Source organism: Synchytrium microbalum (genome assembly GCF_006535985.1).
Source record: "Synchytrium microbalum strain JEL517 chromosome Unknown SmJEL517_scf0015, whole genome shotgun sequence".
Lineage (NCBI taxonomy): Eukaryota > Fungi > Chytridiomycota > Chytridiomycetes > Synchytriales > Synchytriaceae > Synchytrium > Synchytrium microbalum.
Window position 1 is genome coordinate 190,016 of NW_022158364.1, and position 22,199 is coordinate 212,214.

Here is a 22,199-nt window from a genome sequence, read left to right on the forward strand (position 1 = left end):
TGGCAGCAAGAAGGCCCAAAGCCAAGGCCATTTCTAAAATGCTCGTTACAGGCTTGTCTCAGTGGTTTGTTAAAGTTGGGCAGCGGAAGCGTTATCTTTAGGACATAGGATGTGGGTTTGGTAGAGGGTGATGTTGGGCCATAGCTTCGGGCACTCCAGCCACACGACGTGTAGTAATTTCATGCAGCAACAAAGTCCTATTGACAGTTCCATCCTCTTTGGTTCCTTGTCAACGCTCTTGGATACGGATTCTTTTCCTGCGTTTAATGTTTGCGACTTTAGCTACGACCAGCTATTGAAGAACTATAAGAGCAAGAGGTCTAGCTCATAGATGCAATAGTGCTACTTGTTTGAACGTGCGTTTCGAGCACCGATCCATACTTGAAATGGACGTTTAAAGAGAGCAGCGTTGCGAAAACAAGTTTTGGTATTGCTTGAAGCAACATGGCGTACTTGAGTAGATGCACGCGGTTACCAGCCTCCATCATGCTTCCGATGCGCGTACGAGTACGTTCTCTTCCTTAACGCTTGAGCTGTCAAGCTTCGCTGCAATGGCTCCTAAAAGCCTTTGACAAAAATCCGTCCATCAAATCAACGCATTATCAGGCACACACAAGTTGAATTCAGGCTCAGAACAGAGGAAATGAAGACTCAGATAGCAATAGTTGGAGCTGGCCCGGCAGGCATGGCCGCTGCTCTCAGCATCAAGAACTTTTGTGGAGATTGGTGTGATATTACAATCTACGAACGAAATTCAAATGTGACAGAGCACGTTGGCGTTCAATGTAAGCTACGCTTGCATGTAGTCAGCTTCAGTGTTGCATTCTTCCTTTGAAGCTTTGTTCTTGATGTCTTCAAGTCGAACTCATCAAACATCTCATTGAATATTAGACAACTTGGGCCTAGGAGACGAAAAACGTTGGTCACAATGCTTTGGCGCCGAAGGAATGAATATTGCCCCCGCCGTAGAGAAACTGATCCGGCCTTCTCAAAACATTATATACATGCACGGAAAGACTGGTCAGATCTTTTGGTCACGTAAACCTGGTCCTGCTGGCAAAGTACGTTTTAATCGTTCCCTTGTGGGTGTAAATTCAAGGCTTACGCGGTTTTTCCTCCTAGTACGTCCCACAAGTCAAACGAACAGCACTCCTTGAAACAATCCACGACGCACTGCCAAAAGGCATAATCACGTATAAGAAGTTTGTTGAGTCGTGGAGCCAGGATACCGAGTGTGTGAGGATCAAGTTTGCGGATGGGAGTCAGGTGCAGGCTGATTATGTTATTGCCTCTGGTACGCTTGTTTATTTTGCCTCTTGGTGTCAAGTACCACGAATTTGACATGTGTTTCACTAGATGGTGTATTCTCACCTTTCAGACTCCAAATATACCCCGTAAGTATCCTCCTAATTATCATGGACGACCACAAAAAAATGCTAGGAGTGAGTTACTCAATTACTAATTAGTTACTCAATAACACGTCAACCAACATATAGCACTCACAGCCCAAACTCTCAAACATTGTCGCCATATATTTGCTTTGCACTGTGCCAGATGATGCCAAGGACTCCTTATCTGAAGAACTAAAGAGGAATGCTAATAACGGAGTTAGCGTCACATCGTTGTCTACACTCTCACAGGTATGTTAGTAGATGCATGAAGTCTTTTTCGGCGTTCGCCAAACGTTATTCATATTTCTCTTCTCAATCTTGCGTGTAGTGTGGTTTGTTCCCACTCGGAAACAACGAATTATGTGCATTCTGTGATTTGCTAAGTAAGCTCAACGGAAGTTTGAGTTCTTTACAGATCGGTGCATTTATGCTCTTTTCTTCGTTCTGTCTCAGCCGACTATGAAAAGCACCAAACCCCAACTGGCTCACTCGATACACTCACCCCCTCCCAACTAATCGCCCTTGCAATTCAACGCGCCGAGCTCGACCACCCAGCACTACCCATCCTCGCACGAGCCTTCCAACACACGACAACAGTGAAGACCGTGCCGATATGGCGAATCAAGGATATTGATCCAATTGAAAGCTACGCGCATGGGAGGGTGCTGCTTATTGGAGATGCTGCTCATGCTAGTAAGTGCAAAAAAAAACATCGAAGAACCAATGGCTTACAAGTCTGATGGAACATAGTGAGACCATACTTGGGACGTGGAGCGGTCATGGCGATGCAGGATGGTGCGTGTTTGGGGAGGATACTGGCAAAGGCTCGCAAGCAATCAACGAGCATACAGCAAACGTTCCAGTCTGCGTTTGTGAATTTTGAGCGTGAAAGGCTTGAACAGGCTAACGCGACTGTAAAAACATGTCGTGTTGAGTCTGATGCGTGGTGGGCTGTGGGTAATCAAGTGCCTGGAGCAGAGCTGGTTATATCACAGATGGATAAATCACGAACGAAAAAGGCTGGTAAACTGTGAGAATAGATTTGAGAATAACAATATATTAGTAGTAAGTAATAATAAATCACATATGTTTACAAGATGCAAAAGAGTTCATATGTTTACAAAATATGTGCAATGAAGGGTTGCTTGTACTTGGCGAAAAAAATCATCAACCAATCATGTCAAATCTGTTGACCAGCCATCCACGCCCTCAATGTCTCATCATCATCAACACCCCTCCTTGATGACTGTCCATTGTTACTACTACGAGACATATTCTTGAGTTCAGTAGATGCTTCAGATGTACGTCCGGCACGACACAATGCCACAATATATGCTCGTTTGGCATTCGAATCGGTTTCCACGAACGGTTGTAACAAGGTGGCAGCTTCATCTGCTCGATCCAAGTCCAGTAGTGCACGTGCAGCATACAGTCGTGCCATATGTCTACGGTTGGCGCATATTTGTTGGTGTGAGCGCTAACAAAAAAAACCAAATTCTCAACACTACATACGTATGCTGATGGATAAAACTCTTCTCGGACTCATCCGTAGCCGCATCTTCTTCCTTTTCCGCAACATCCATAGCGAGAATAGCCAATCCATACGCTTCTGAAGCAATACCACACATAAGAGTCGAGTATGTCCATCCACTGAGCGCAGCAACCATAACAAGTTTCACACCAGAATCAGCTTGTTGCTTCACCTGACCATCAGTCAGCACATATGCGTTTTTGAAGCATTGGATGGCGTATGAATATGATAGCGGTGACTCGTCTCTGCCAAGTTTAAACAAATGATAAGGATAAAAATATTGCAAAACAGCAACAATACAGACGAACTCACTCTGTATCTTCACTCATCGGCGGTCTACGAGGAGCTAACACAGCTATTCGAAATCCTCCGACACGGACAGATCGCGTTGATGGTGTGGTTTCTACTTGATCCTGCAAACGAGAAAAAGGAGCAATTACGAACCACACACTGCGGCAACACAAGCCAACCGCTTACTCACTTTAACATTCTCCTGATGTATCAAACAACAATCACCAGCTCGCAGCCACACTTTGGCTAAAGGCACACTAGGATCCTCTTGTCCTTGTAAGAGTCTAATCACTGTACTAAAGCATTCAGAAGCTTGTGTTGTTTTTCGAGCAGCGAGTAATTCAATCCCAGCGTTGTATATAATGCTCGGCGAGTCGTCCAAGTATGATGGCACTGGAAGCGTGGTAGAAAAGAACGATGTCAGTGAGAACCAAAGTGAGGGAACGAAAGAGAGAGTTAACCCCGAACACTGGACTCACGTAATGGGTCAGTAATAGCATTCACATGCTCAGTATTCCTTCCATGAGCACGAACAAAACTCAACAATGACAATGCTTTCGCACCACCCTCTTCAGCCAACACACCCATCGCATTCCACCAATACTTGTCACTCCAAGGTCGAGCATCATGATTCAAATGCTCTGTTTCTTTAAACTCGTGTTGTCTCGGCATCATAGATTTAACCTGATCAAGTTTACTCATGGCTTTATCAGGATGATGCAGCAACCATTCCCCTTTCGCATGATAATGCCATGGTGATAGATCATCTATAACCAGAGATTCTGGCTCGTTATCACGAGATTCAAAATGTTTTTGATGATGATATAAGTATTGTTGTTGTAAGCGCTTCGCTTGTCTGAATTCATTGTTGGCGGCTTTTGGGCGATTTGAAATGAGGAGAGCACGGCCTCGTAGCATATGTACAGTATATCTAAATGACACGTGGTATGATGGGAGTGCGTCGTCTGCACTTGGTCGATATAAAGGATCACGATCTGGAGATGGGATTGGGAGGAGAGGCATTATTGGTGTTGTGGGTGATAGTGCTCCTGTATCAGATCCTTCAGAGTCGTTTGCTGTCATTGGTGTTGCTGATCTGATTAATCCTCCTGCAGCACCAATAGGTGATGTTGGGATATTATTGGCATCAAATGTGGTAACATTATGCAGACCTATACTATCTGCTGTATCTTCATCAGCAAACTTGATAGAGTTTGGCTCGAATTGAGATCCACCAGCTTTAGCAAGCACTGAGCCATAAGCACTCGCATCATCGTCATCTAAATATACATCCTCTTCGATATCTTCATCGTCAGAGAATTGGACTGGCTTGTTATGACTATTCGTTGTAGTATCGTCCGTAGCCTCTTCACCATTATTTACAAACAGACGACGAGCAGCATTCCCAGCACCAGCATTATCACGATCACGAGCATATTTACGTTCTAGATACCCAGCAATCCTAAGTACACCTTGTGGGTTGTCTAAACGCAGCCATACATCCGCCAGCAACAATAACACCCGTATAGCGATATAGTCATCAAGTGCCTCGACATGTAGCTCATATAACGGGGTCAATAGCTCGGCAGCAGCGGATATTTGCCCTGAGTAAAACAAGAGACCTGCTCGATTATAACGCGTCCAAGCGGAATCCGAAGCTGGAGGTGGTAGAGCCGGAAGTTTTGTAGGATCCAGATCTTCGTCATCGTCTGTATTACCAGCCTCATGATCAGCAGTTTCATCTGTAGCAGTATTGGATACAGCCCAGTCATCGTCCAATGATTTCCGTGGTGGTGATGATGTGAGCGGTACTCCAGCACTGGTAGATTGAATGTTCAGATCACGAGCTTTATGAGATTCCAGAGCATCGGATATGGTAGCTTGAAGTGCAGCTAGGGAAGATGGAGTAGCAGATCGTGATTGTATTGCAGAATAGTATTCGGCAATGGCTAGATTGGTGATGACCCGAGTGTCATTCGAGGATTGGAGTAGGGTCTTTAGGACGGAGACGGCAGTCGCATAGTCCTTCTTTCTGAATGCTTGAGTTGACTCTTTGCCTAGAGCTTCGTCCATTTCTATTGATGATGCAGAGTCAGTGAATAAGCTTTGAATTGCAGCGAACTAATGCATTTCGAATATAGATTACTGGTCGAGGCCTCTTTAAGTTACTCCTTCCTGACCTGAAAGCTGATACGTGTCGTCATTGTGTCGTTTGGTGAAGTACGCTGTAATCATCAATAAATGTCAAAGGATTGCCAGTACAGAAAACGTCAGGAGAAAACAATACCATTGAAACCATTGAAATGGCTAAGAAGAGCATCGTCGTAAAGGAGGCAAAGGAGGAAGAACAGGACGACGACGAATAAACACCACAATATATTGAAGTCTGACCGAGCGGAAGGAAAACGTAGGGCATGACATACGACATCCTAAATTTTGACGCGTCATCAACACTTAGCGAGGCGAAAACACGTTGGTTTGGCCTCAGAGTCGCTCTCATCATTCGCCCTTGCAAACTCACAAACCAAGATGGCAGGAAACAGGCAAGTTTTGTTCAAATCTACAGCGGTCATCTTGTGCATATCATCGAACTAATCTTAAGTCATCCTATTCATAGCTACTTTGTAATCGTCGGCCACAGGCAAGGCTTGAATCACATTTGATAGACGTTGCGATGCTTACCAACTACAATATCATTGCAGAGATAATCCCGTCTATGAAGCTGAATTCGGTCCTCAAACTCGTGCCGATACAGCCAAAGTACGTGTTTGGCGTCGTGTTTGGGCAAGTCAATCACACATTTGATGCTCAATGTAGAAAGAAGACCATCGACACTTAAACCAATTCATTGTTCATGCTGCGCTGGATATTGTGGAAGATTCTATGTGGGGTACTAGTTCTATGTAGGCTCATTCCTGCTTACAATTGAGGGTTGACTCGGATCTCACAGTCTTGACTCACAAGGTACCTCAAAGTCATTGACAAGTACAATGAATGGCTAGTGTCTGCTTACGTCTCTGCTAGTGGTGAGATAATGGTCATATTTGTTATGTCGCAGAAGGATCTAGCTTACACGTAATAAATGTCCACCTAGGAGTGAAATTCATGTTGCTTCACGATACTCCAAACGTGGACGGCATAAGAAATTTCTTTGTAGAATCGCATGAAATGTTTGTAAAGGTATGTTACGTATCCATTTGAAGCTCTCCCGTTGTTGTAAGTCAACTTGGATCTAACTTCATCTATCAACTTTGTAGATCTTGATGAATCCGTTCTATGAACTGAACGCACCAATAACCTCTCCGTCGTTCGATACTAAAGTGCGGGCATCTGCACGCAAATACCTGTAAATAACATGTTTGGTATGAAGATATATATTTGCATTGGTTTCGAATGACCGATAGATCTGGACTTGACATGGTTTTGGGTGGGCAATGCGCAAGCGGTGACATGTTGAATACGTGATTTGGTGTGGGATCCACTAAGAAAATAGAAATTCGTCTCCTTCTCTGAATGTGAAATCTATCAAGCCGTGATTTGTCCGTGATTCGGGGTGAAGCGTGAAAAGAAGACACGATACGCATGTTCAACTCCACCCTACAACGATTAAAGCGTGTTTGATCTATTTTATATTATTTATTTGAACGTCCTATATCATCAGAGCGTCGTCGGTCGATTTGGTCTGGAGTCTTCTGTTGTATGGGTCAATTCCACAATCTGATTCCAAACCATCGTTCCGAAAGTGAGGAGAGATTGAGTCAAGTTTGTTTGTAGACGATAGGAGGAAGCTGTTGATTTGACAGCCATGATTCTAGGAGAGAGTCCTCATCAACGTAAGTCAAGTTCTCCCCACATCAAGTCAAATATTGCAACTTGTCAAATGTCGAGAAAAAAAGGATTCGAGATGACGATTGGAGGCCGATGAGACGATAATAGGGACAGATTACAAGCAGTCCCAATACTGGATTCATTCATCATATCCCTCCGATTATTACCGAACTAATCATCTCCTTATTTTTCGTTTGCAACAGATATTCCACATCAGATGCAAAACATGAACATTGGACAACATTCTGTAGTAGTAAACAACAAGTACAAGACATCTATATGTAGATACTATAGAGAAGGGACCTGCGTCTATGGTCATTTTTGCAAATTTGCTCATTCCGTATCGGAAATCAGGACTCCTTCAAATATGCCTAGACAACTCTCCCACAACCACTATGCAAACAACAACAATATGCACCCGCACCATCATCACAGTAGTCATCATTCATCATCCAATTCGTCCGTTCATTCTGCTTCTCCTACTCCTATGGATGAACCTGCTAGAATGGCATCTCCATTCGTGGTTCAACACCGATTCGCTGATCCACAGGTATTTAGTGCATACAGCAATGATCGTAGTACATATACTAACTATAGTTCGTAGTCTGCTCCTCCATACGAGTACGAAGGAGATGACTCGGAGGGTGTCCCTAACGGAACAAATGTCCATTCACAAAAGGTACAAACGCAAACTTTGTACATTTATCAAACATATCTAACCATACACTCTACATCGATCTAGCTCAAAACACACTATGAAGAGTTATCCGAATCGCCAACACCACCCAGTATAGCAATCCACTACAAGACTCGATGGTGTCGGTCAATCCGAGAAAATGGGTTTTGCAAATACGGAGACGCATGCTCGTTCGCCCACGCTGAATCAGAACTACGAGCATTCGGTGGTAAAGATAGTATTTTTGGTAGACAGTTTGCTGATTTAGATGATCAAGCTGTCCAAGCATTTTTGGAAAAAAAGAGATTAAAACGGGGGATGATGGATGCTGATCGTGATATCACTTCACATCCATTATACAAGACTAGAATGTGTAGTAAAATTGATAGAGCTGAAGGTTGTGATCTCGGTGATGCATGTCGGTACGTTTCTTCTTGGCCTTTTTTTTTTGACATGTGAAAATTGTGGCTCGTGTTAATTTTTGATTGGATGGGCTTTGAGCGAGTGGGGATTATAAGGAATGACGGGGAGGAATATGCATCGAACTCATTGCCTTTTTACACTTAGATACGCACATAGTACGAGTGAATTAAGACCACTGCCACCATCATCAATGATGGGTGATGACCATCGACAAACGAACTCCTCACCATGGTATGGCCACTCCTCAGTCCCATCACCAATATCAAATGGATCACCGCCACTAGCTCCACATCCAAACCCATCCATGCCACCATCTCTACTCAACGGAAGCCTCCTATCATCCCCAGTCTTGTTGTCATCCTCATCATCATCAGCCTTCCCAACTCCACCACGCAGTGTCCAGCAATTATCAAGTAGTGCTAGTAACAGCAGTAGTGGTAACAGCAGCAGTTCGAGTAGAATGCATCCAGATGTATATCATCCAGCAACATACAAGACTCAATTATGTCCTGATCATGATACAGTCACTGGATGTCCACTGGGTAAACGATGCATGCTGGCTCATGGCATTAAAGATTTACGTCGAGATCCTACTGTTGTGCAATATTCGGGAAAGAAGTGTACGGAATATACTATGAATGGAAGTTGTATTCGTGGAGATTTGTGTGGGATGGCTCATGGGGATAATGAAAGGACATACCAGTAAGTTGCCCATCATCCGGGAGATAAGGCAGTCTTTTCGCTTTACGGACGTTGAGTTTCAATCTGACTCGTTTCTTCCTTTTCCTAGTCCTGACAACTACAAGACAAAGATATGTATGCGAGGTGTCGATTGCGAGAAATGGAGATACGGAACCTGTCCATACATTCATAAGGAGGACTCCTATCTTGATAATCCCAAACACCTATCGTCAGTATCTGCCGTAGCATCGACACCACCGACAACTCCTCCACCAGTCGGGCAATCATCTGTAAAAGCCATTCTCAGAACATTGGGACTAGAGAAATACGAATCCGTCTTTACCGAAAACGAAATCGACGCCGAAGCATTCAGTCTCTTGAACAAAGATGCATTAAAAGATTTAGGCATTCCATATGGGCCGTCATTGAAAATCCTCAATTATGTCCGAGGTGTAGGAATCAATCCACAGGATGTACAGCAATCATCAGCGTCGTCATTAGGTCTTATTGGTCTTGGAGGACCATTATCAGCACCACTGCCAACCTTATCCCATTCGGCCTCAACTCTGTCATTAAACGGACTGTCGAGTTTGAGTGGACCAGTAGGACAGGCTCGAGATAGTAGTAGTTTAAGAGCTTCGCTATCCAGCAGCAATCTACTGGCTCTATCAGATTCTATTTGGTCTCCTACATCACTGCATAGTGACGTCGGAGTAGGACGTGGTGGTGACTCTGTTAATACGCTAAAGGGTATTGAGGCAGGAATTGCTGGCTTGAACCTCTAAAGCATGGAATCAAAGATTGAATTGGAAATGAATTGGATGGGTTTGCAGGGGGGTGTATGGTTTGCACCGTTATTATTAGAGGAGGAAGAGGGATTATTTGGAAAAAATGTTAGTCTCGTTATTTCTATTAAAAGTTTTTTAGTAAAGAAGTGGTGGAGTTTGCTGTTTAAGAGGTGGTGGTTAAATAATAGAAACGGAAGTTCTCAAGGTGGAGGAGAGTGGTGGTAGTACGAAAAGAAATCGTTGGTTATATAAGAACTTGGACGTTGTTATGCATTTGGTAAAATAGTCATTCAAAACCTTCTTAGATGTATAAAAAACGCAGTATAAAAGAAGTTGCTTCAACACGCACAAAAACAAAAAGAACCCTTTTTTTACTTTAATGTTAACTCTACAGTATATGCAGTGTGTTCTTTGACTCAGGTTCTGCACAATGAGAAAAAAACGGAAAAGAATGTTTGAATGTGTTTGTTGATTCACCCAAAAGTATATTTCTGAATGCTGTCTCCCTCTCTATAGATTATATCCCTGTGTTAACTAGTGGGCCTCATCACAATGAGCAGTATATGCCTTTTCATCCATGAGGGAATCAAATTCACTTGGTTTGCTGATTTTTATCTTTGCAATCCAGCCTATTGTCATGTAGAGTTATGTGTGAGCAAAAAAGGTAACTACATCATGACCATTGTAGAGCTATCACAGTTCAACCACAAAGTCTTTACCTTCTTCATAAGGCGAATTGTTGAGTAACGTAGGTTCCTTTTCCAATGCCTTGTTTGCTTCGACGACAGTTCCAGATACGGGAGCGTAAATGTCGGATGCTGCTTTTACTGATTCTACAGCGCCCATTTGGTCTGGTTTGTGAGGGTGAGAAGGAGGGTTTGGTTAGATCGAGATTCAAATGCAACGAACAATAGTGATCAATATGCTGTAGCACGAGCAAGGGACGAGCAAGGGCTCTTGACCAACACAACAAAAGTGGTTGCGTGCAGTATCGACAAAAGTCTCGTTCTTCTTGACACCAACCACCATTAACTACACCGACACTACTAGTACGACATCATATAGTAGATTGCAACCACCAAGCAAAGAGTTACCGTTTATAGCTTTTTCACGGAACCACGTCCTTCTGCCACACCCCACCATACTCCAAACATCGAGTCCACCCAGTCTTCATATCTGCATACCTTTTTCAGCGTATACTTTGCCGACACCCGGTAATTCACAGTATACGACATCGCCCAGGGCCTTTTGAGCGTAATCGGTGATTCCAACAGTCGCGACATCTCCAGATATAGTCACCCATTCATGGTCGGGTGTGTATTTGCGAGCTGATTGCAAAAGAAGGAGACCGAAAATGTGAATTAGATGAGATTGAATAAAATCGATTTGCGTAATTCCAACACTAAGCGACATCTTGTTTTCTTAACTGCAATGTCAAATGTGCAAGTTTTTTCACTACTTACTGGCCATAAACCTCTGTTGTGAGAATGCGACAGATAATGGACGCATGGCTAGTGTATTCCTTTGTGCGAGACATGGAGTCCATAGTAGGCTTATTGCTCTTCGACTGGCCATCTTGTTGATTGCTGAAAAAATGTTATGGTCAAGATAGAAGATGTATGGAGATAACAGAATCACACTGTTTTATGTCAGGGAAAAGGGTCATTTAGTTGAAATTCACGTGTTTTAGATTCGAAATGCATACTCAAGTCACGTCTAGGACTAGCTGTTATAGCGGTTATGGCAGCATTTTGCACAAAGTCGGTTTTTGCTGTTTCGGACATAGTAAAGGAAGCTGCAGACAATATTGACGCCTATTTTAAACGAAAACACACGTTCTCATGCTCTCTCTGCCACCATCAACCACATGATTGGAGTTTCGACAGTCCTTCGACACCTGGAAATGACGAGCTGCCCATATATAAATAGGTATATCTCTGTTAGGATGGCCGCACCACGTATAGCATCTCGAGCTATGAGGAGGCTCGTATTATCCGGAGCAGTCTTACGTACCAGTCCGATGCGATTGCCTGTCCTAGCAACTGCAACAAGGACACTGTCATCTACTCCATCCCGGCTATCTGACAAACTCATGCTGGTAAGCCATTGTTGTATTGAATATGGGTGTTGAATGTGGTTTGATTTTGTATGAGCTGTCTCCGTTTGTTGTTTACTTGGGGCATCTAACTTTGAACTCTTGTGTGCAAAACATCACATACACACATCACGTTGCGACCTATATACTAACCACATGTCATTCACTACAGCATCGAGACACACCCGAAAACAATGACGCAATCCCATTCGAATACACTCCGGAAAACATGGACCGTGCAAAAGAAATCATATCTCGCTACCCACCTCAATACAAAAAAGCTGCCGTCATGCCCTTACTAGATCTAGGTCAACGCCAACTAGGCTGGACATCCATATCCGTAATGAACTATGTCGCTAAACTACTCGAAATGCCTCCCATGCGTGTCTACGAAGTAGCCACCTTCTACACAATGTACAACCGTGAACCAGTCGGCAAATACTTTCTCCAAGTATGCACCACGTCGCCATGTGAATTACGTAACGCCAGTAAGATTGTCGAGACTATTGCCAAGCACTTGGATATCAAGGTTGGGGAAACCACTGCTGACAAGATGTTCACGCTGGTTGAAGTAGAGTGTGCTGGCGCATGTGTTAATGCACCCGTGTTGGCGGTGAATGATGATTATTATGAGGATTTGACGCCTAAGGATACAGTGTGGATTTTGGACGAGTTGAAGGCTGGAAGGGTGCCTAAGCCGGGGCCGTATAGTGGAAGGGCGTCGTGCGAGCCAAAGGGAACATTGACTACGTTGGCGGGTGAGTTGCCGGGGCCGGGACATGGTGTGAGAGCTGATTTATAAGCATGGGTAGAGGGGTGTAAGCGGTGTGGTTTATAAACAGGTGCGATGAAGATACAAAAGAACAAAGTGGCAATCCAATATCATATATCAATACCCTTATAAACAGATATCATGGGTTAGTAAAGGAACGATTGCTGGTGGAAGACGTGAAACAAATATATTCAATCAGACAACAACACAATGAACCTTGATTTGTTTTTGCTGGAGTTTTAAGTTACAGATGATACAGATGCAAATACATGCCATTGAGCAAAAGCACTTGTTGATGCTAGATAACATTCTACAAGTAGCTTCGAACGAGATCAACCACCACACAAGCAATGTACACAATGACAGACAGCACAAACAAAGCCTTCCACCCATTCCTAGTCTTCTGAGCCTCATATCTCATAATAGGGCGTACACCATACTTTGCATCCGGCGTAGCCCCTTCAAATAAAAGCACTGCTTCAACTAGTGATAACAAACGTCCACAACCCTGTCGACATTCACATTGACATCCATGTCAATATGAATAATGGTACCAATTATATGGTCGGCGTCTTTAATGGGAGTGACTCTGTCTGCAGATGATACGATGTCGACTGTGGTTTGGCCTTTGAGTTTTGACAGGCCTGATGTTATGATGGGCATGACTTTAGCTCTGAATTCGTTGCAGATGTGGCTCTTTGCGATGGTCATAGTGACGCGGACAAAGTCTTGTAGGAAGGCACCTGGGATCTGTTTGTGATATAAAAGTGGAGTCAGAGAGTGGAACCGAGGTGTGGGGAGGCGATGTTTCATGTGTCCAATACCCAATACCACAAAAAAAGGAGGTGAAGCGACACAAAAATGCCTCATAACTCACAGCAGGATCTGTATAGGTGGTCTTTGTTTTCATGGTTCAAGGGTGAATGTCAAATGTCAGACTCAAGATTGCAGAAGTGGAATTGTAAGAAGATAAAGCTGTCCTCAACAAGTGGGAACGATTGCTCTTTTCAGATTTACTCACATCTTGCAGTATAGGCATATTAGGTTATATGCAATAGATGCCAAAAAGGACGTACGTCTCCGGCACAAGACGATTTCCAACTTGAATCAATTCGTCAGGTCTTCTGCAGCTTGAGAGCGAGGACAAAAACGCCGGAGAACGTCATGATATATCTGTACAAAGTTGCCATCCTTGACCTAACGTTCTCATTTTTCAGAACATCATCTGCACTTGGAGTATGTAGCGGGCTTTAACGTCTTTTTGTTTGCCGTAACTTTGATAATCTATCGAGAAGCAGCGAACGGTCAGATTGCGTCCCGCTTATGTCAACAGAATGAATGCCCTCACTTATTGTGAACCTTCTCTTCAACCTTCGAATATGGAACCTCATAATCACCTCATTCTCATCACATCCAAAACGCCATCACCTGCACTTTGCCTCCTCTTCTCTACCACACTTTCTTGAAACAATTCATTTCCCAAACGACACAGGGAACCACAATGAGACCCAAATCATCAAACGAAAGAAAAAAATAATACATTCTGTGCGACAAGCAAATCTAAATACAAATCGTCAAAACAAATCCCCTATACACATCCCACCAGCTATACAAAAAAACAACACACTACTCTTCAAAGTTCCCATCCAACTTGAGAGTCAGCACTTTTGACGAGTTGTTTATCGAATCACGATATATCCCAACAAGTGCTTGGGCTTTTTCATAGAAGGTGTTTTTCAATGAGATGACGATGAATTGGAAGTCATCGTTGGCGTGAGCACGGATATAGTTTGCTACTCGAGCTACATTGGCATTGTCAAGTGCTGCGTCGACCTCGTCCAAGACAAAGAAAGGTGCTGGTTTATAACTATGGATGGTGGGTATGAATAGTGAGTTTTTGTTGACAAACAATGTGGTAATGTCAACAGCGATTTTTCTTCGCTCGTACCTATGAATAGCCAGAAGCAAAGCCAAAGCAGCAACAGTCTTTTCACCACCAGACAATTGATCCATATCTCGGAATCGTTTCATGGGAGGCATCACATTGTACTTGACACCATTAGTGTATGGCTCTTCATCATCTTCAACCGCGAGATATGCAGTCCCTCCCATTGGGAATGTCTTTGATTTAGTAAGTTCCTTGTATACTTTGTCAATGTGCTTCTCGATATGTGCAAACGCAGCCTGGAATCGTTCAGCCCTGCAGGACGGTTGAGATCTAGCGACGCATTAAAAAACCAGGGAGTAATGGAAGGCATACCTGTCCTTCTTGATGGTTTCAAACGCCCTGGCGGCAGCAGTAGCATGCTTCCTAGCATCATCAAAATCAGCTACAGTAGCTCTCAACTTGTCTTGAACCCTTTCCAGGCTAAAACGAGAATATGTGTAACAAGTATGCCAAAAATACACCAAGTATGGAGCATTATACACACTTGTCAGCAGCACGAAGATTAGGCGCCATCTTCTCAATCTCGTCTACAATATTCCTGATATCGTCCTGCAGCTTGGCATCCATCTCTTCGGTGCCATTATTTCGCTGCTCCTTCTTGAGACCAGAGTAATCAACCTCAATCTCCTCCATCCATGGATGTCGATTCTCGTTATCGACTTGCATTCGATCATCGTTTAATGTCTCTGGCGCCTGTTTAACCAGTAGTGAAGAGTCAGCTTGATTGAGTCAAATAAACACACAGATAAAACTATACCTCTGCAAGAGGAACATCATCCAACGAACCCATAGCCAATGGCAAATCAATCTCCTCCAATTTGCATCGTCTCAGAATCGAAAAGGTTTCGGAAAGCAACTTTTCAATTTGAGCTTCCTGTCAACGGACAGATAAAGTTGAGCCCCGTTGACCACAGAATGCCCAAAAATGGTATTCAAGAAGGAGTCCGTACCTTCTGAGTAACACCCTTATTCCTCCCCTCAATGTCCTTGGTGACTCTCTGCACCTCCTTCTTGAGACGAGCCACGGCGACAGCAGTGTCGTCACTCCGTTCCTTAGAAGCCTTCAATTCTTCCTTGAAAGTTCTTATTTCTTCTGCTAGGCCATGCGCTATGTTTTCTAGGCCATCCTTTTCTCCTTGTAATTTAGCAAGGAGGGTTGTATCGGTTTCGATACTGGCTTCAACGCGTCGAATACGTTCAACAACTTCTGCTACTGATTGATTTCGATGCTTGATTCTATAGACAGATGTGATGGTCAGCAAAAGATATCATATCATAAAAACGGATTACGTACTCAGTATCCAATTGTGCCTTCTGTCTAGTATGCTCCAATCGTTTACGTTCGAAATCTTGACCAAGCCTTGTTTCGTGTGCCTAAACAAAGCAGAAAATGAGAACCACTCGCCAAAAAACGAGAGTAACAAGATCGTCTTACTTCGTAATCACGAATATTAGGCACTTTGATTCGTCTACAAAAGTCTGCAAAGATCTCGTCTTCAGCTTCATGAATGATGGTCTCCAAATCTGTTCGTTGAGCTTCCAAGGTTTCAACGGTAGCTTTGGACTAAGACACGCGTGTATCAGATCAAAGTGGAACAAATCCAAAAAAGGCAAGGCGCAAAGTGGACCGATACCTTCTGGAATTGAGGTTGCAATTTAGCCAGCTCAACCTGACCATGCTGCATCTGTTGATCTACAGCAGCAAGTCTACGATCAATTGTGTTCTAAACCCAAAAGAAGGTTAGCGTCCATCACTCAAGGTATTGCAACTAAAGCCCCTTACTATCTCATCATTCAGCGAAGTAAGCTTTGCTTGCAATGTAGCCAATTGAGCTTGAACGGGTTCAACGTGTCTGACTTTATACAATTCCTTTGACACCTCTCGGAGTTCAGCTGAATGACCTTCTTTTGCTTGCTTGAATGCTAGCAACAAGAGAAAAAAATAAGTACCAGCATCTATCAATATGCGAAACGGAGTTCAACACAAACCATCAAGATCCTTCTCCTCCCATCGACGCGCTGCATTTGAATTCTGAGTGGCACCGCCAGTGATATTGGCATTCTTGTGAATGATTGTTCCATCCAAGACCACAGCTAAAGGCAAACAGCTTATCAAATTGTGAACTTATTTGATACCGAGTCAAACACATCACAAACCTTTAACCTCCTGATTCCTCTCATAACAGATATGCCTGGCAACATCCATAGTATCACACACAATAGCATTATTACATGCGAATTGGACTGCTCGTTCATATTGCGCATCGAATTGAATCACATCAATGACAAGTCGTGCTCCTTTATGGAATTCACGATACTTTTCATTGATGGGTTTTACTAAGAGTGAGTCCATTGGTAGGAAGGTGACTTTACCAGCTCGTTGCTCTTTCAAATACTAGGAATGGGCAACAAAAGGGTGAGTAAAAAAGAAATTGTCAAGATTTACGAAAGTGTACCTGAATGCACTCCAAAGCCGTCTTCTGATCATCAACAACCACAGCATCCATATTCTTTCCAAGCACAACCGTAACTGCCAAATCGTATTTACGTTGTGTGGGTTTACATATATCAACAAGGCGCCCGTGAACACCATTGAATGTCTGCCGCAGTGTTTTCAGACAGTCTTTCAGTTTGGCTTCCTTTTCTGTGGCATGGCGATCTGATCGTGCTTGTGATAATCGATTCGACATTTCGGTTATCTTTTCATTCAATTCAAGCTCTTGCTGACTGGGAAAGAAAAGTGTCAACCCAAAATCTCGACAGCGTAGGAATCTGACGTGTTGCTGTTTTTAGCTTACCTGAGACGACGGGCATCTGCCTCCATAGTTCTCAATTCGGCTTGAACAGTATCACGAGATACTAATGTTTCAGCGCGATTTCCTTCAAACTACACACGAGCCAAAAAAAACCAGTATTAGATCTTGGAGATAAACGGCTGCCACTTAACATGCCTTTTCACGACGCTGCTTCAAATCCTCTCGCTCCTTAACCAACGATTCGTGCTTTGTCTCAAATATACGACACTTTTCTTCTAGTCGATTCTTGGTTTCAACTTCAGTGGTGAGACCACGTTGAACATGTCCCAATTTTTGGGTCTCTGGAGCTATTCGACCATTCAGTTCTGCCTTCCTATAATATAGTCATAAGAGAGCATGAAGGATGAGTAAGAGACCAAAACAAGCTGGAGGGTAAATGAGTGATCATACTTCTGACGGTATTCACTCAAATCATTCTCAGTCAAAACAGCTCCAGCACGACTCTTTAACTCTTTTCTCATATCATCTGAATACAGAAGCCAGATTGTTAGAGGAAAAAAACTGCTCCAGATTCTTCCACAATGACTTACTCTCAAACTTCTCAAAAGCCTTTTGCACAGCCTGAACCTTCGCTTCAAGCTTCTCAATCTCTTGATTCTGCTTGTCTCGTTCAATTTCAGCAGCTGCTTTGCTATTTTCAGCAGTGGTGATTTTTCGAGTACTATGTGATATCTTTTCGTCGAGTTTCATGGTCTCGGGTTTCTAAAGAAGTGGGACAAGAGTCACTCAGGTATCCAAATACTTTCATTTCAAGCGTCTTAACATACTCGACGATCAATCTCCTTAGTCTTGTCCTTGATCTTCTTCTCAACACGTATTACTTCCTTGTTGGTGTTTGATTGTGTCACCTTTTCTTCCCTCAACTCAGCTTCTAGACCCGCCTAGAGTAACAATTGGAAGCCTGATATTTACTGATACGATCTTCAATTTGTACTAATTGATCAAATTCTTACCAACTCCTTAGTCAAATCAGCAAAACCATCTTTGGCTTCTGTGACTTCACCTCGCAGGCCTTCAACACTGGCTTGCAAATGATAAAGCTTCCACGCCAAGTATGTTACAGTTGCTTTGGCCTGAATAGACAAAAAAAACTATCAGAATACGATTACGAGAAAGTCTTGTCTCAGGAATAAAACCTACTCTCTGACGTTGCAGCTTGGCAAAACGATCAGCTTCCTCCTTTTGTTCTTTGACTTGCTTCATCTCTGCATTAATACCGCGCTTCTTGTTGAAATTGAGCGTTGAAGTTTCGGTAGCTTGTTCTTGTAGTGCTTTCAGTCGATCATATTCAGCTTTGAGTTCCAGCGACCTGTTCATAGAGAATGCCGTTAGTCGACACATGCGAAAAAATTGCACTAGTGAATAATACTTGCCCACTGATTTGCTCAATCAATTTGGTCAAGTCCTTCGGAGATTGAGAAGCTATTGCCTCTATGTCACCCTTAAAAGCACAACGAGGGTGAGCGAGAACGAAACCAAAAAGACGGCTGCTGAAAGTCGATATACCTGAAAGACCAGAAAGTTGCGAGCCTTGACTAGGATATTCTCATCTTTCAGAGTATCATTGTACTTGGAATAGGTGACTGTTTTGTCGTTGATCTTGTATTCACTAGTTCCTGTAGCTGTGACACTACGCGTACAAAATAGAAACGTGAAGAACAATCGTATGAGTGGGCTTCCAGATGATGCTCTCCACAACACTTACGTCCTAGTGAAACGAATTTCCCTTCCTTCAGATGTACGATATATAGCAGCAACCCAAGCTTTCGTAGGATCAGCTGGGTTTTTGACTTGTCCGTCTTCGTCTGCATCGTCATCCTCTTGATCTTCATCATCATCTCCTTGAGCTTCTTCAACATCATCGTCCTCATCGTCTTCTTCGTCATCATCTTTATGAGGTCTCTTCTTTCCCTTGCCCTTTATCTTGATTGGCTGTTTGACCTTCTTTTTCGTTGCGATTCTTGCGCCCCGATAGATCAATTCCTTTAACTGGTTGCTCCTCAGTTGAGTAGATTTCACACCCAGTACGAAACTTATTGCATCCATTAGATTACTCTTGCCTAGTGTAGATAAATATTTGATTTAATATAATAGTGTGATATACATTGATTGAGCTTCTTGAACTGCTGAAACTCGAGCTGCAACAGACTGCCACATCATCGTTCACTTTACCAGAGCCATTTGGACCAATAACAGCGACAAAGTTGTGTAGAGGACCAATGACTTGATGGCCTCTGTAGGACTTGAAGTCTTTGAGCTCGATGCGGATCAATCTGCCGCCTTCAGGGTCCTCTAAAGGAGTCTCTCTCGCCATTGCTCTTTGTTGTTTAATGTGTTGTGAGTGAGTGACTTGAGCTCGCAGCAGATATTGGAACGAGAGCTTGGAGCATATATTCCACCTTAATACGTGTAAAATCACGTAATGACGGTGCCTGAAGCCTCCTTTGGTTGCCTGATCGTGCGATAGTGGGGAAGTCGAATCACGTTCAAAACATCGTTCAGTGGCTTTCGATGATCTAAGGGTTATAAGCGTTCCTGAAATACTGAAATCTTACATATTCAATACACACAAGATCTATCAATTCATTCAAGCCAGTTCGTGGCATTCAAGTCAGTTCGTGATCAAGTGCCCTTCGAGCTGAGTTTTTCTTCGCATCAACAATAATCGCAAATAACCAAGATGAAGACCAAGGAGGAAGCTGTCCGAGGAAGACCCGTGTCTGGAAGGTCATGGAAGAAAGTAGAGACCTCGCGGAAATCGTCAATGATTGACAATAAGATGCTCAAGCCTGGTTGGGCAAAGCAACAGGAACTCAGAAAAGAACGTCAGATCGTCAAGACTATGGAATCGGAAATAAAGGTATGCTGACCAAACTGTACTTGCTAGTAGCAAGCTGTCCTTTGCATTGAGAAGTCCCAAACGAACTTGACCTAATTTGCTCACATCGACTATGTTTGGATCAGGCTCGGAAAACTGCAGAAAAGGAAGCTCTAAAGGTTCAAAGAGCTGCTAATATCAAACGAAAGGAGGTGAGAAATGTCGCAGTTGGTGCTGAATGCCGGCCTGAGTGGTTTGAAAAGTCCTAACTGTCTGGTTTTGCAGGAAAACAATCGAAGGGCTGAGATACTAGTGCAAGTATCAGCTTCCAAGATAAAGCATCTCAGTAAGAAGAAGCTTCGAGGCATCAGAAAGGTGTCTGCTGCTTCTATTGCCAAGAAGTAGATGGACGTGTAGCTCGAGACGAGAGGTTGACGACGCACTTTAGGTTGTTTTTTTGTACAGGATTTCCATTCAACCAGTAAATATATGAAAACTCGCTATTGAGAAGTCAAGCATGTTTTCTTTGGAGTGTGACGTTGTGAGATGCATGGTCTCGTAGATGTTCGCTTTTGCTCCACATCACCATAGACTGATCACTAGATTCATACCGAAGAACTTGTTCTTTACAGCCATGTCACGAACGTACGCACTCGATAGAGCTCTACAATTGGAGGAAGAGTCAAGTTCAACCGCCAATGTCAAAGCTTTTACCCTACAGCTGCACATTTCGCAGACAAACACGCGCGGAGGTGTTTATGGGGGATATTTGGCTTCAATATTGCTGAAAGCTTCAATCTTAGCTCTTAATCAAGATCTTTATCCAGACCCATTGTCAATTCAGGTATGTGTTATGTTGACCATCATCAAATGTCGTGGATCTAAATGTGATGTTTTGAACTAGATCATCTTTGTTAACGGCGCAAAAGGAGGTGATGCATGCTCAATTAAGTGTGAAATATTAAAGACAGGCAAAAGTAAGTCAACAATGTGGGTCAAGTGTTGAATGTTCTGTTAATGACGTTTGTTCTTTTTTTGCCTTGAACGCTCTACTCGTATATTAGACGCAGCCTACGTTTCCACTCGCATGCAAAACACCAAAACCGGCCAGCTTATCTGCCAATCCCAAACAACACATGGCAACATGTCCCAAAACAATGCTTCATTCGACGCATCGCTCCCACCATGTCCAAACCTTCCTCCGATCAACGAATGCATCGACATTAAAGATACGATTGCCGTGGAATTCTCTGAGAAAACTCAAGTGGCGATATGGGCTACATCTCAGGTTGAAAAGTCGCGACACTTCCTCTTTACGAGGTCTGGTATACAAGCGTGGATTGATACGATGACGGCATATCCCGACTTTGAAAAGATACGGAAGGAGTCACCATCACAGCATGCGTCGTGGTCTGGTGCGCTGGATGGGAGGCCGCATGATTATGTTAGTGTGATGTATTCGATAGGTGAGTCGCCAAAAAAAAAAGCCGGCAGTATGAACAGAAAAAGGCTGAACTTTACCGCTAATCATCTCTACAAACAGATATGATCAATGATGCCGAAATATGGCTACACGCTAATCGAAAATTCGGTGCCAGGAACATGATGTACAGTGGTACTATGAGCATGACCGTTCATTTCCATAATCTGATCAACAGTGCTTCCAAGTATCCTCATCTGTTTCAAGTATGTCTGAAGCAAAAAAACGCTGAGGTTTTGGCTGTATGTTTAACCAATCTTGTTAGGCCAAGGACGATAACTTTGTTACTGACGGCCGACAAGACTGTAAAATGTATCTCTGGGACGCTGAAGGAAGGATTATAGCAAGTGGGAAACAATCAAGTGCAGTGTGGATGGTGGTGCCAAACAAATTGTGACTGGAGTCATAGAGCTTTCGCCCGTAGACTTGTTTTTCGCACGCAACGGCTGGACTCTACCCTACCAGCTTACTTTAATTGATAGATCTAGATAGACTATATATCAATAGTATGTTTGAATGTTTTTACAAAAAACAGAATGTTTCTCTTGTCGAACATGCTTGCGTGCGGAAGCTGGAAGATGGACATACCTGGACGCATAAGCAGTACGCTTATAAGTGGTGATACAATTTCTTCCTTCGTCTAAGATACATACTTCGTACG

General features: G+C 43.3%; 7 protein-coding genes across 7 annotated transcripts; 4 read left to right on the forward strand and 3 right to left on the reverse strand.

Moving 5' to 3' along the window:
- Nucleotides 1-2,571: 2,571 nt before the first annotated feature.
- On the reverse strand, nucleotides 2,572-5,286 carry SmJEL517_g03092 (uncharacterized protein; the record flags this gene model as incomplete). The annotated part of the gene is made up of 5 exons (XM_031169020.1): nucleotides 2,572-2,836; nucleotides 2,904-3,167; nucleotides 3,235-3,335; nucleotides 3,404-3,606; nucleotides 3,693-5,286. The coding sequence occupies 5 exons, from the start codon at nucleotides 5,284-5,286 to the stop codon at nucleotides 2,572-2,574; spliced, it is 2,427 nt and encodes an 808-aa protein (XP_031024960.1).
- A 456-nt stretch (nucleotides 5,287-5,742) lies between these two features.
- On the forward strand, nucleotides 5,743-6,563 carry SmJEL517_g03093 (uncharacterized protein; the record flags this gene model as incomplete). Its single annotated transcript, XM_031169021.1, has 6 exons — nucleotides 5,743-5,789; nucleotides 5,916-5,973; nucleotides 6,031-6,116; nucleotides 6,178-6,239; nucleotides 6,308-6,393; nucleotides 6,471-6,563. 6 exons carry the CDS (start codon nucleotides 5,743-5,745, stop codon nucleotides 6,561-6,563), a joined length of 432 nt encoding a protein of 143 aa, XP_031024959.1.
- Nucleotides 6,564-7,408: 845 nt separating this feature from the next.
- SmJEL517_g03094 (uncharacterized protein) lies at nucleotides 7,409-9,606 on the forward strand (the record flags this gene model as incomplete). Its single annotated transcript, XM_031169022.1, has 5 exons — nucleotides 7,409-7,591; nucleotides 7,646-7,720; nucleotides 7,784-8,139; nucleotides 8,285-8,842; nucleotides 8,931-9,606. 5 exons carry the CDS (start codon nucleotides 7,409-7,411, stop codon nucleotides 9,604-9,606), a joined length of 1,848 nt encoding a protein of 615 aa, XP_031024962.1.
- A 537-nt stretch (nucleotides 9,607-10,143) lies between these two features.
- On the reverse strand, nucleotides 10,144-11,393 carry SmJEL517_g03095 (uncharacterized protein; the record flags this gene model as incomplete). Its single annotated transcript, XM_031169023.1, has 5 exons — nucleotides 10,144-10,238; nucleotides 10,329-10,460; nucleotides 10,794-10,937; nucleotides 11,073-11,195; nucleotides 11,315-11,393. The coding sequence occupies 5 exons, from the start codon at nucleotides 11,391-11,393 to the stop codon at nucleotides 10,144-10,146; spliced, it is 573 nt and encodes a 190-aa protein (XP_031024961.1).
- Nucleotides 11,394-11,554: 161 nt separating this feature from the next.
- SmJEL517_g03096 (uncharacterized protein) lies at nucleotides 11,555-12,506 on the forward strand (the record flags this gene model as incomplete). Its single annotated transcript, XM_031169024.1, has 2 exons — nucleotides 11,555-11,707; nucleotides 11,877-12,506. The coding sequence occupies 2 exons, from the start codon at nucleotides 11,555-11,557 to the stop codon at nucleotides 12,504-12,506; spliced, it is 783 nt and encodes a 260-aa protein (XP_031024964.1).
- A 1,596-nt stretch (nucleotides 12,507-14,102) lies between these two features.
- Nucleotides 14,103-19,554, reverse strand: SmJEL517_g03097 (uncharacterized protein; the record flags this gene model as incomplete). The annotated part of the gene is made up of 24 exons (XM_031169025.1): nucleotides 14,103-14,343; nucleotides 14,425-14,676; nucleotides 14,737-14,844; nucleotides 14,909-15,117; nucleotides 15,182-15,298; nucleotides 15,375-15,660; nucleotides 15,719-15,798; nucleotides 15,860-15,988; nucleotides 16,059-16,148; nucleotides 16,208-16,347; nucleotides 16,414-16,518; nucleotides 16,582-16,819; nucleotides 16,881-17,151; nucleotides 17,223-17,283; nucleotides 17,372-17,553; nucleotides 17,631-17,706; nucleotides 17,771-17,942; nucleotides 18,008-18,121; nucleotides 18,194-18,313; nucleotides 18,381-18,532; nucleotides 18,618-18,681; nucleotides 18,747-18,870; nucleotides 18,946-19,300; nucleotides 19,413-19,554. 24 exons carry the CDS (start codon nucleotides 19,552-19,554, stop codon nucleotides 14,103-14,105), a joined length of 3,828 nt encoding a protein of 1,275 aa, XP_031024963.1.
- A 366-nt stretch (nucleotides 19,555-19,920) lies between these two features.
- On the forward strand, nucleotides 19,921-20,463 carry SmJEL517_g03098 (uncharacterized protein; the record flags this gene model as incomplete). Its single annotated transcript, XM_031169026.1, has 3 exons — nucleotides 19,921-20,100; nucleotides 20,205-20,270; nucleotides 20,344-20,463. The coding sequence occupies 3 exons, from the start codon at nucleotides 19,921-19,923 to the stop codon at nucleotides 20,461-20,463; spliced, it is 366 nt and encodes a 121-aa protein (XP_031024956.1).
- Nucleotides 20,464-22,199: the final 1,736 nt, after the last annotated feature.